The sequence below is a fragment of the Chironomus tepperi genome, unplaced genomic scaffold, assembly GCF_022539635.2.
Source record: "Chironomus tepperi strain 1889 unplaced genomic scaffold, CSIRO-AGI_Ctep_v1 contig_219, whole genome shotgun sequence".
NCBI classification, from domain to species: Eukaryota; Metazoa; Arthropoda; class Insecta; order Diptera; family Chironomidae; genus Chironomus; species Chironomus tepperi.
This window is the reverse complement of record NW_027226341.1, coordinates 490,399-502,420: the sequence shown is the minus strand read 5'-3', so window position 1 is coordinate 502,420 and position 12,022 is coordinate 490,399. Positions and strand designations below refer to the sequence as shown.

Here is a 12,022-nt window from a genome sequence, read left to right as displayed (position 1 = left end):
AGCTTTATTTTATGCTGACGCTGACAAAGCTTACAGTCAAGTAAGTCATTTATATTTATATGCGATTTTTCTTATATAAATTTCTGATTTCAGAATGCTATGAACTGCTGGATTGCAGCTTTAATTTATGTTGTAACATTGGCGGTCTCAACATGGCAATTTTATGCCAATAGTCGTGCTAGTTCAGTTAATTAAATTTCGTTATTTAAATATATATCCACAAACTGGTTCATTCCAAAAATCAAATGGGGAAAATAATTATCGTTTTCTTGAGACTTTTCATCATATTATCGTATTTGTTCAATGTTTAGATCAAATGAATCCTGCTTAATAATAATATCAACATAATTATATCTGATTGTAGCATAAATTAACCGTTTTCAATATTATTTGATTCATAAACAAAATAAATAAATCATCATGTATATTTCAGTATATTTATTAAAAATTTTTGCTGTTTAATAAAGGTTTAAAATTATCAAATTTAAACTTATCGAAAACCAAGTTTCTTTTTTGAATTTTTCCAATGCGTTTTGAATATTTCAATATTTTAAAAATCACAAAAAATATCATAATCGCATTTTTCGGCCTCTACATATAAATATTCCTCATTATAGTCACCATAATTACTAGTATCATCGATAGATTTCACATTCGGTTTTATTGGTGGCTAGAAAGAAATATAATAATTGCTGAAAGTTTTTTTTTCTATTTCTATGTATAATAAATCAATCTTACATCATATTTGCGATCATAAACGTCGCTCCAGTTAACATCTTTAAAAAACCTATGAAACTTTATATCTCTTATACCGTTTTTCATACATCCTAATCGTTTTGTTCTAAACAATAAAATAAAAAGCCTTTATAGGAATGCTTTGATTTAATTATTTTCTTACCTATCCACAGTCAATAGTTTCTTAATCAAATCCTTTGCTACTAAATCAATATTTTTTGGCCATTCAATTTTTCCATTAATAATGAGATCATAGACTGCATACGGATCTTCAGCGCGATAAGGCGGACGACCAACTAGCATTTCATATAAAAGTATGCCTAAGGCCCAGAAATCAACTATATAAAAGGATAATGAATATATAAAATAAATTACTATATAGGTGAAAGCAGCAGGTAAAAATCAAATCATGCAAGTACATAGTAACTCAGTACCTCCTTTATTATGTCCTCGATTTTGTATAATTTCAGGGGCTAAATATTCGCTTGTTCCGCAAATTGTCCATGTACGTTCCTTTAGTTTCTTACAGAACCCAAAATCCGTAATTTTCATATGTCCTTCTGAATCCAACAATAGATTTTCTGGTTTTAAATCCCTTTAATTTATTATGAACACGAATGAACGAAGTTTGTGCAAACATATAAAACATAGATAAAAAAATACAAACCTATAAATGATATTCAAAGAGTGCAAATATTCTATAGGCAGAATAATTTCTCTCGCATAAAAATTTGCTGTCGATGTGCTGAAGCATTTCATTTTACGCAAATAAGAAAAAAGTTCACCACCTGCTACAAACTCGAAAATCTATTATAAAATAATTAGTTGTCATTATTTGTATTATGTAAAAATAAAAAAATTACAAAAGTACTCGTTCTTATCGAGTTACTTCAGCGCATTTTAGTACCAGCGATCAATAACTGATAATTAAGTAAGATCTCCCGATCTATAAAACAAGATTCAGTAGGATCCATTTAACTTCCAGACTCATAAAAACAAGATCCAGTAGGTTCCAGGTCACTTCCAAACCAACAAAATAAGATCCAACTAATTCCAAATCAGCATACCTACTAGAATTTTAAGAATTTCATCATTTAACGTATTTTCATAATTCAAACTATAAATCGGTCAAAAAAAATTTAAACATTTTCAGTAACACTATTAAAACATCGAAGAACATTGAAAAACACTGTAAAACAATGAAAGAACGTGTTGTTGTTTTTTGTATATGAAAACGAAAAACTGTTAATTCTTAAGTTATGTCTAGGATTTTGTAACAGCCTATTTTTGTAACGACATTTTGTAACGAGGGGGGGAGGTGGGTTCTAGAAATTCGTTTTTTTGCGTAACGTAATAAGTGAACGGCCCCTAATTCAAGTTATGCGTTGATTTGAAATTTTTAAATGCCCGGCAATAGCTATATGGAACTGATCTTTTAAAGCCATTCCAAGCTCTCTACGATGTCTAGATAAAAAGTTTTTAACGTCAACCGAACGAACGACCAAACATTGTGTCTTATTAAGCTACCTTTTTGAAAAAAATTTGAAAATTTGAAAATAATGCACCATCTCACCATGTAAAGATTTCGTTGGTCTCTTGAAAAACTCTTCCTTTAAATAATAGACGGAAAAAAAATTAAAATAATCAATCAATTAGATAGTTGAATCATAAATTACATATTTACATACATATTTACAATAAAGGGATGACTAATTTCAAGAAGAATATTTTTTTCATTTTTAACATGTTCTATCTGTTTTTTATTGATAACATCGTTTATGGGTAAAATCTTAACCGCATAATAAGTTTTTTCATTTCTTTCCAAGCATAACACAACACGTCCAAAAGTGCCGGTACCTTTCCAAATAAAATATTAAGTTTTGATTGAAAATATTTATTGCTTAAATTAAAATCAGGATTAGATTTCAAATTGTGGTTATATCCAAAAAAAATTACAAATTAAAAAGCTTTAAAGACAATTTTTGCTAAAGATGTTTGAATATACATAATATATTTATTCATCATATATTTATGGGATCAGATGTCTTAAGAAAATAAATAAGTTCTAATAAGCAATTTTGAAAACCTAAATGATTATTAAAAGGAAAAGGAAATTTGCCATATGTCAAACAAATTGTAAAATAAAAAAGAGGAAAATTCTAGCGAAAATCTTTTTCTTTCCGTATTTATAATGAACACGTAAATTTTATCTCTTAATTTTTTTTTTTTTTTTTATTTAGATGTGACAAAAAATACATCTTAATAGAAGTCACTTGTAAGTCGTCTATCATTTAATTTTCAACACCCACAATATATTTCAATATTTAATTGCAAGCGTTAAAAAATATGCTGATTAATTTCTTTAGAATAAGTGGTTTAAAAATAATACTGTACGAAACCATTATGCCTACACAGATTAATACAAAAATGATAGAACGTTTTTAGGTATTTAGAAAAATTGAATTTTCTTTTTTTCTTTTTCAAAAATTTTAGACATTTTTTATTCAAATAAAAATTTTAAAAACGAATGTGTTATCATAAAATAAGGCAGAATGTTGTTTTTATGATCTTACGTACACTGAAAGATGCAAATATAGAAAACATTTTCAAGCACATTTGATGAGAAAAGAAAAAATTGTCTTTTGTTCAGAAATCTTTAAATATTATCGAAAACTTGCTAAGCTTATTTAATTTTTATGCAAAAAGCATATTCATAGATTTGAAATATACACTACCTAGTGTTTTCAGTACATTAAAATTCAATTCTTTTTCCTCAAGAAGTTTATCATCATTGTTGAATTTGCATGTTAGAGATATTTCTTTTTCCATATTAACTATTTATCACTTATTTAAATTTAAATCTCAATTTTCAATTCTCTGAAATTTCTCTGAGATGTTTTTAGGGCGAACACTTTTAAGACACTGAGACGACTTTTCACTATTGTCAACAAATATACATACGTATGTTTTCTTCCAAAATATTAGTCTCGTGCAGAAGCGAACCTAAAAATAGATGTTTGTATAGCATCTGTGCGATTTGCAGACACAATTTTAGGTGTTCAAATAAATTGTGTTTTACACCAAAAATTTTTAATTTATATTGTCGGATAAGATCGTTTGAATACAAACATATTCCTGTAATTTTTAGGCCTTCTAATATCAAAATTCAATCTCACTCTGCATGTGCACATTACGTAAAGTTGCAAAATGAAAATTATTTTCTACTTAAAAGAGCTATAGTCGTATTACTGATAAATTAATTAATGATTAGACACATGTTTGAGATTATTTTTGTAAAAAAAAAAAACGAATTTTCAAGTAGGTAAATGAGAGAAATCCGTAAAACGAAATTTTATATCATAATAAATTTTACGTTCAGATGAGATTCGCGAAATGTGATTTTCTATATTTTTCGTCCTCCTGTCTACTGCTCCAGACTTATAAATAATTTTCATTTATAAAAAAAATGGAAAATGTATGTGTATTGAATTATAGATTTTTTACAACTCATTCCAATTTAAATCATAAAACTATTTTTTACTAATGCTTTTAGGAATTATTTATTTGCTTCTTACAAAATATATCTTTTATCTTTATTTTTTTCCTTTATTATTACAATATTAAATATATGAAAAGCTTTTTACAAACCAATTTTTTAGTTATAGGGAGTGGAAAAGTAAGGACAGAATAGTTGTTGATGCCAGACTAACTTATTAAATGCTGTGAATGAAAATATTGAATATGAGAAAATTGTGAATATTGAATTATTTTTTTTTTACCGAGATCTTTCAAATAATGAGGGATCTGTATATATAGGTTCACTGTCATCGTCAAAATTTCGAGTCGATCCATTTGATTTGTTAATTGGGTTTATCACAGGTATTTGACAAATTCTAGATAAATTTCCAGTAGCAAATGTTTTCTGAAGATTTGAACCGAATATTGATACAGTTGAACTTGAACGGTATGCCTCATTAAAATCATCGCTTTTGTTTTTATAGTCTTGTGTTGTACTTTTTTGGGTATTTCTTTCTCGATTGTAATTTGTAAAGGAATTTGGACTTGAATGATAATCCACCGAAGTGTTTTTAAGAATAATCTTCCAATATTTTCTGAGAATGATATTTAATACGAAATATTTATAAATTCATCATATGTAATAAATTCAGTTAGTTCAGTTTAGTTAAATGCATACTTATACAATAGTCCGATTATGGTAGCCACTGTCAATAATAATGCAAGTAGCAGCATAGTAGAAATTATCAATCCGTAATATTCAGTAACAGATAAGCATACACTCTCTGTATCTAATGATATCATTTTTTTAGCGATCGATTCTTGTTGCATCTCTTCTCTTGATTCGAATACTTCTATCATTTCTCTCACTTGTTCAGGGTTATCTTCTTTATTTTCATTTCTTTCATTTTCTTCTCCGTTCTTAGTTATTGTGCCTTTTGATTGATAAAAAAATTTGAATTAAAAGTCATTTGAACTATCATATATTTATTTCTATATAAATAAAAGCTTACTATTTTCCTTTTCTGTAATATTGGTCACAACTTCCTCATTCGAATTCTGAATAATAGCATTTTCAGTTTCATTCAACGATCTTTTCTTCCTTCCAAATGAAGGTTCAGAACGTCCACTGAGATTGTTGCAATACGCTGGTTGACATCCATCGCGACATGTACGTACAGTTGCTTCAAAAACTAAAAAGTTTGATTCTGGTATCTTGAAGGCATTAAAACGAGCTTCTAATGAATCTCCATCTCTTGATCGTCCAAGTTCAGGGAAAACAAACGTATCAACTGGACATCTGTCAAGCACAATATTCAATATAAATAAGCAAAACATTTTTTTAGACAATAAAAAACTTTAAAAGTATATGTTACCCGTAGCGATCAATTAGTTGAACACTTCTTCCAGAGTATGGATCACGTGCAACAACATTTGTGGCAAAAATATCATTAATGTGATTGTATCCATCTTGTGCTTCTAATTTAAATGTTAAAGGATCTCCAACCGCTATTGTTGTTGTAGGTCGTCCTTGATAAAGAATCATAAGGCGGACTTTTGAACTCATGCTGTTTTCAGCTGGCAAATATTCTATTGGTACTGGACTTCCCGAGCTGATGCAAAATTCAGAATAATTAAAAAATTAATATTTTTAATTTGGTATTAAAATTAAAACATACCCTGCTCCAATATATCCTGAAGTCACAACAGATTCTCCTGGACCACGGAAAAGGCAAGTCAAGTTGAATCGCTTATCTCTGCTTGTTTGGAGATGCTCGCTAAATTGAACTACAATTATATTTGTCATGGTATCTCCATACTAGAAAAAAGTTTTTATTTTTTTTTTTTAAAATTATAATTAAGACTTTCAAAATTAAAGCAATTTTACTCTTTGTGTTCCACATTCAGGATATCCTTGAACTCCACTTATACGAAGAACATTTACAGTTCCACCATTTCCTCGGAAAAAGCATCTTAGCAAAAGAAAAATATGTTAAGTAGTACTTATCCAATAACAAACAAATATGTAAAATACCTATCGTAAAAGCCATAAGTATATATTCGTCCAGCAAATGGTTCACTTGTTCTTAAAGTGAATTCCATACCATCTTCATTACATACTTGTGAAACATCTAAACACTCTCCATCCATACTTCTACCACCAATTGATCTTTCATAAAAGTCGTAGTTCGCGCTTTCAAACATTTGAGGATTGTTAAGGTCCAATTCTCGAGTATCTCTATCACTAAGTTCACAGTTAAAAGATTCAACACCTTGCTGTGGAGGTCTTTCCCCATCATCTCTATAATTGAAGCTTCTACATACAAAATCTTTAGAACCTGAACATTCTCTTTGACAGTGTATCAAATCACGTGCTTTTAATTTTCTCCTCACAAACTGATTTCTCATTTTCTGTCTTAAACCCATTTGTTTATAGCTGTCAACATCATCACAGCGAGTTCCAGCAACAGGACGACTTTGCCCATAAGGAGCTCCATACATATCAGAGCCAGGTGCATAATCTAAATCATTTCCTCCAAAACCAACCATAATATAAGGAGGGCGTGGTTGTCGAACAGGCCCAGCGGGACCATATCCTCGATTGTCAGCTTCATACATTGAAGGATAATTCATTGGCGGCATGAACATTGGAACACGATCTCTGTTTCCATATTTATATATGTTTAGAGGAAATCTATCATTTCCGACTGGAAAACGATTTTCGGATGATGGAGGAATACGATTATAAGGCGGCATCATAGGATATTCGGGATATCGAACACTATACATCGGATCAACATTGTAAGGTGTTTGACCTCTATTAGGTGGTCTTCTCATATCAGGATACATTCCTATATTTCGATCATCAGGAATATACCTGTCTTTTGGTGCATTACTATTTTCAGGATAACTATTACTTGTTGGAGGATACTTTGGATTTGCTTCAAGCGGATCGCCCGTTGTTGGACGTAACGGTTTCTCGAATCCTGGTCCTGGCATTGGATAACGATCTCTGTCATATCCTGATGGAGGCATTGGATAACGATCTCTGTCATATCCTGGTGGAGGCATCGGATAGCGGTCTCTATCATACCCTGATGGAGGAATCATAGGATAGCGTTCTCTGTCATATCCTGATGGAGGCATTGGATAGCGATCTCTATCATATCCTGATGGAGGAATTGGAATGCGTTCTTTGTCATATCCTGATGGAGGCATTATTGGATAACGATCTCTATCATATCCGGATGGAGGTCTTGGATAACGATCTTTATCATAACCAGGCATCATTGGATAACGATCTTTGTCATAACCAGGCATCATTGGATAACGATCTTTGTCATAACCAGGCATCGTTGGATAACGATCTTTGTCATAACCAGGCATCATTGGATAACGATCTTTGTCATAACCAGGCATCATTGGATAACGATCTTTGTCATAGCCAGGCATCATTGGATAACGATCTTTATCATAACCTTGCATGGGATAACGATCTTTATCATAACCACTTGGATCTTTATCATAACCCGGCATTGCTGGATAACGTTCCCTATCATATTGATCATAAGGACCATAAGCAGGAGATGTGGGTAATCTATCACCTAATTTTGAAAATAACGTTCATTTTTGAAGTTTAAATTTTGACATTATTATAGTGACATATAATTTGGTTCATTGTTTTTCTGGCATTCTGCTTTTGCAATAACTTGATAAAGTGAGCTTATAAAACAAATCTGAGCTTTCAAGGATGTCTTGTTTTTATAGTTTTAAAACAAAATCTCAAAAATAAGTAAAAAATCTTACCTGGATACATTGATGGATAACGACCTGGTATGTTTTGTGGGTATCTATCCCTATCATCTGGATGAGTAGTTGACCAGTCCATGTCTGGTCTCGTACTACCCATATCTTTGTCTGTTCCCACTTAAAAAAAGTAATGAGAAATTATTAATGAATTTCCCAGAATAAAATCTATTACAGTAACTTACACATTAGGTTTTCATAATAATCATAATCTGCATCGTAAATGATTCGCTTAGAATCTTTTTGGTTGTATCTGCTAAGTCTACATGTTCTAAATCGATCACTATAGACAGCTGATCTACATTGGAAACTTGTCTGTCGTAAGCATTCGTCCAAGCATTCACTCAAAGATCGTCCTGTAATTTCAGAATGAAATTCTCCACTTAATCTGCTATTGCGATATCGTTGAAATGCAGTATCAGGACGACGTCCACTTATTCCATCAAATAAATGTGAAGTTACAGAATTGTCTGGGTACTCAGTTCCACGTTCTATTAAAATAAAGCATTAGTTCTTTAATAGTCAATAAAAATATCATTTCTTACGATTGTCAAGACAAACAAGGTCGAAAAAATGGTGATAATCGGAACTAATGGTAATATCATCTTTTTGTGAGACAGAATCTTCTTCTAGCAATATGCATTGTCTGGTTTCTTCATCAAATTCTATTGAACGACATATGTATCTAGATAAAAAAAAAAAATGAATCTTCCTTTTCTTTAATTATAGAAATAATATGAAGTTACTTTTCAGCGCGTAAACACATATTTTGGCATTCTTCTAAAGTCATGTTATTGAAAATATCGACTTCAAATGGCCCTCCAAGTTTCTTGTTAGCTTCTTTTACGAAAACAATCAATCCGTCACACCGCCTATCAGCTTTTATTAATTGGAAATAGTAATTATTAATTTAATTTTGACAAATATTTTAATTAATGTTTGATATACATACAATTAAGGCATGTGTTTTCTAAATAATCTGAATTAGGATCATCCTCAAGTAATTCAGGGTGTGTTCTTCGTGTAAATCTACTTAATGAGCAGCTTCTTAATGTTGAGTCATAATTTGCCGATCGACATACGAAAGAAAATTCATTTAAGCATTTATCTTCACAATCAGTACGGTTTGCAGCTGTAACTTCTTTTATATCTGATACTGGGAGTTTCAGTTTCTTTCTTGGATATCTTTCAAAGACATATCTTCTACTCGGACATTCTCGTTCAGGTCGATTTGCTATTTATAAATTTATTGTTTTATTTTTTATTATTAAGGAAAAAAAGCTCGTACTCACATGTTAGACATATTTCGTTAAAATGAATTGAATTTGGAACGAGCATTAAATTTCCGATTCCTTCTGGAGTTGCTTGTTCACGTGTCAAATAGCATGTTGACTCTTCATATTCAATATTCCCTCCATAAGCAGCAATTCTTGAACCAGGTTGGAAATCAAAACTAGAACAAGCTCTAACTAAATTATTTGATACTGTTCTATCTCGTAAGCATAAATCTTGACATTTTTCTAATGTTCTAAATGCTGGTGCACTATCTCTCACAACTTCATCGTCAAATCCTTGAAGTTGTTGATTAGGTAGCCTCTCATAAAATATTCTTCCTTGGCCATTATTACATGTAGTTTGTGCTAATATAATTTCTAAGAGGCTGTATACAGCCAAAAGCTGTATAATTGTTCGAGGATGTTGTATAATTTTCCACATTTTATTACTTCATTTCTAGTTGCAGAAACTTTTGAACTGTGAAAAAATAACCATTTTTAATGAAAGATAATTTTTTTTTTTTATAATAATAGATTAACGTTTTTCAAAATGTCATTGACCATCGGTGATAGTTCGTGTATGATTGTTCATCATTAATTCTCTCTTTCAATTTTTTGAGTAAATAGAGCGCGAAATTGAAAAGAATTTTTCATTTTTTATTTGTACGATATAATTTTTATGCTTAAAAATTGTGCACATTTTAGATATTTTAACATTTAAATAAGATTTTTTAAGCATAAAAATTTTTTATTAAGTAGATATTTACGAATTAATTTTCACTGAACGTCTATTCAATACTCAGAATCAGAAGAATAAAAACTTAAACAAAAGATCCCAAATAAATTATATATTTCGAAGTATCCTTAAAATATTTATTGAGATATTAATGGCTTCTTTAAGTACTATTTTAATAATTATCCAAGTATCACTGTCTTGATTTTGTCGAATAACTGTTTTTTAAAAAATAATTATGCTACACAATTCCTTCGAAATTTTAATTCCAAATTGGAAAACTATTAATCTGTATATCAAAATTAGCACCCAAACTCATGAACAAAATGTGCATCTAAATTTTAATTGTCATTCACTTAACTAAATACAAAAAATTTTATAAAAGGAATCCTTACAAAATTTTTTTATTTTTTTTTTTTAATAAATTCTTTTTTATTTTCCTTAAAATCACGAAACAAATTCAAATTGAACTGTCAACTTCGATGGATCGCGGTGGACTGACTGATGATGTTAATTCATCATTAAGAATAAATTCTGTATTTGAAAAAAAAAAATTAAGTTAACACTAGCATGAGTTTCATTTTAATTTTTTATATTATTATTACAATTTACCTTTTCAAAGCTTTTGCATATAAATAATTTTCATTTTTTCTCATTAGTATAGAGTAAAAAGTTTATCAACCGACAACAGGAAGTTTGTACATTACGTGTACATGCAAGGGTTCACAGAGCCATCAGATGTTTTGACACTTTTTTTTCTGCGTGCGATTGCTTGCTTTACGTACTCATAAATTCTTTTTTTGAAAACTTTGAAATCTCTGTGCATGACGATTTTTTGAAAACTACAAATCTATGAAATTTAAATTCATGAACTGATCATATCTCTTTTGCACCAGTACAACTATAACATTTTTTCTCTCTAAATACTGGACAAATAAAAGCGGAAATTCTTTTGTATTCGCATATCCGGAATTTTTTAAAAAAGAACTTTGAAATAATTTTATGGGTCGACGGCTCAATGCTATACTTAACACATGAAAGTGACCAAAGAATATATAGAATGTTCGCACATATTTCAGACTGCTTCAATCCAAAATAAAATTAATTAAAAAACTCTTAAATCATTAAATAGGAAATTCCTGGAGATGAGTTAAATTTATTATTTTCTTTTGTTTTAATTCTATTCTGATTTTACCAAGTCTGCGAAATTTCATTGATATTTTTAATTAAACATTCAAGATTATCAAAGAAAAATATTTTTATACATGAAGGTTTAACTAATTACTGATTTTTCAAAGTAGGTATTTAAACATAAATTTTAAAAATGTTTTGAATTTCAAGAAAAATTTCAAGCTCTGCACCACTACATATTAGCTATCTCATTAATCATAAAAATTACGATAAGAATATAAAAGTCCCTAAAATATTCATAACATTTATTTAGTACTGAAATAAAGATTAATCCTTTATTTTCTCTCTTGATGTTTCCTCTTTAAAAGCTCAATCTAGAAATGACTTCTCTCCCATTTTATTCCTTTTGAAAACTTTGAGCTATAATTTGAACTTTTGTTTAAATTTTTAATCATATTCACACTAAATTTTCAATTTGGGAAAGATTGGATATGAGACAAAAAAAGATCTCATCACTCTATAATTATTAAATTTATAAATTACTTTTAACTAGAAGCCTTCAGTCGAAATCTTGGAAGTATTTTCGACAATTATTTTCTATTTAAAAGTCATGTTTGTTTAAAGTTTGATTTAAAGCTAGACCTGGGCTAATGGTAATAAAATTTTTAAAACTTGAATTTATTATTTAATTATTTTTTTATTTTCCATTTTCATCTATTAAAAAAAATTACGTTCCGCATAAAAATTCTGCTTCTTTAATCATTGAAAGATCAAAATTCAATCGTCAATTTTTGAATACCTGGAAAAATATTTAAAAAAACACGAC

At 29.5% G+C, this 12,022-nt stretch overlaps 2 protein-coding genes across 2 annotated transcripts; both read right to left on the bottom strand.

The window, feature by feature from the left end:
- Positions 1-415: 415 nt before the first annotated feature.
- On the bottom strand, positions 416-3,679 carry LOC139090520 (cAMP-dependent protein kinase catalytic subunit 3-like). Its single transcript, XM_070640240.1, has 8 exons — positions 3,471-3,679; positions 2,424-2,592; positions 2,309-2,345; positions 1,403-1,542; positions 1,170-1,330; positions 899-1,073; positions 739-841; positions 416-670 (listed from the first exon to the last, which is right to left on the bottom strand). Exons 1-8 carry the CDS (start codon positions 3,562-3,564, stop codon positions 551-553), a joined length of 999 nt encoding a protein of 332 aa, XP_070496341.1. The 5' UTR covers positions 3,565-3,679; the 3' UTR covers positions 416-550.
- Positions 3,680-4,266: 587 nt separating this feature from the next.
- Positions 4,267-10,567, bottom strand: nompA (no mechanoreceptor potential A). The gene is given in 14 exon segments (XM_070640233.1): positions 4,267-4,455; positions 4,515-4,847; positions 4,931-5,186; positions 5,265-5,551; positions 5,628-6,070; positions 6,140-6,224; positions 6,287-7,856; positions 8,059-8,178; positions 8,244-8,549; positions 8,604-8,743; positions 8,805-8,937; positions 9,011-9,292; positions 9,351-9,810; positions 10,461-10,567. Coding segments are annotated over 13 exon segments (4,386 nt in total). The 5' UTR covers positions 9,775-9,810; positions 10,461-10,567; the 3' UTR covers positions 4,267-4,448.
- Between the last annotated feature and the right edge of the window lie 1,455 nt (positions 10,568-12,022).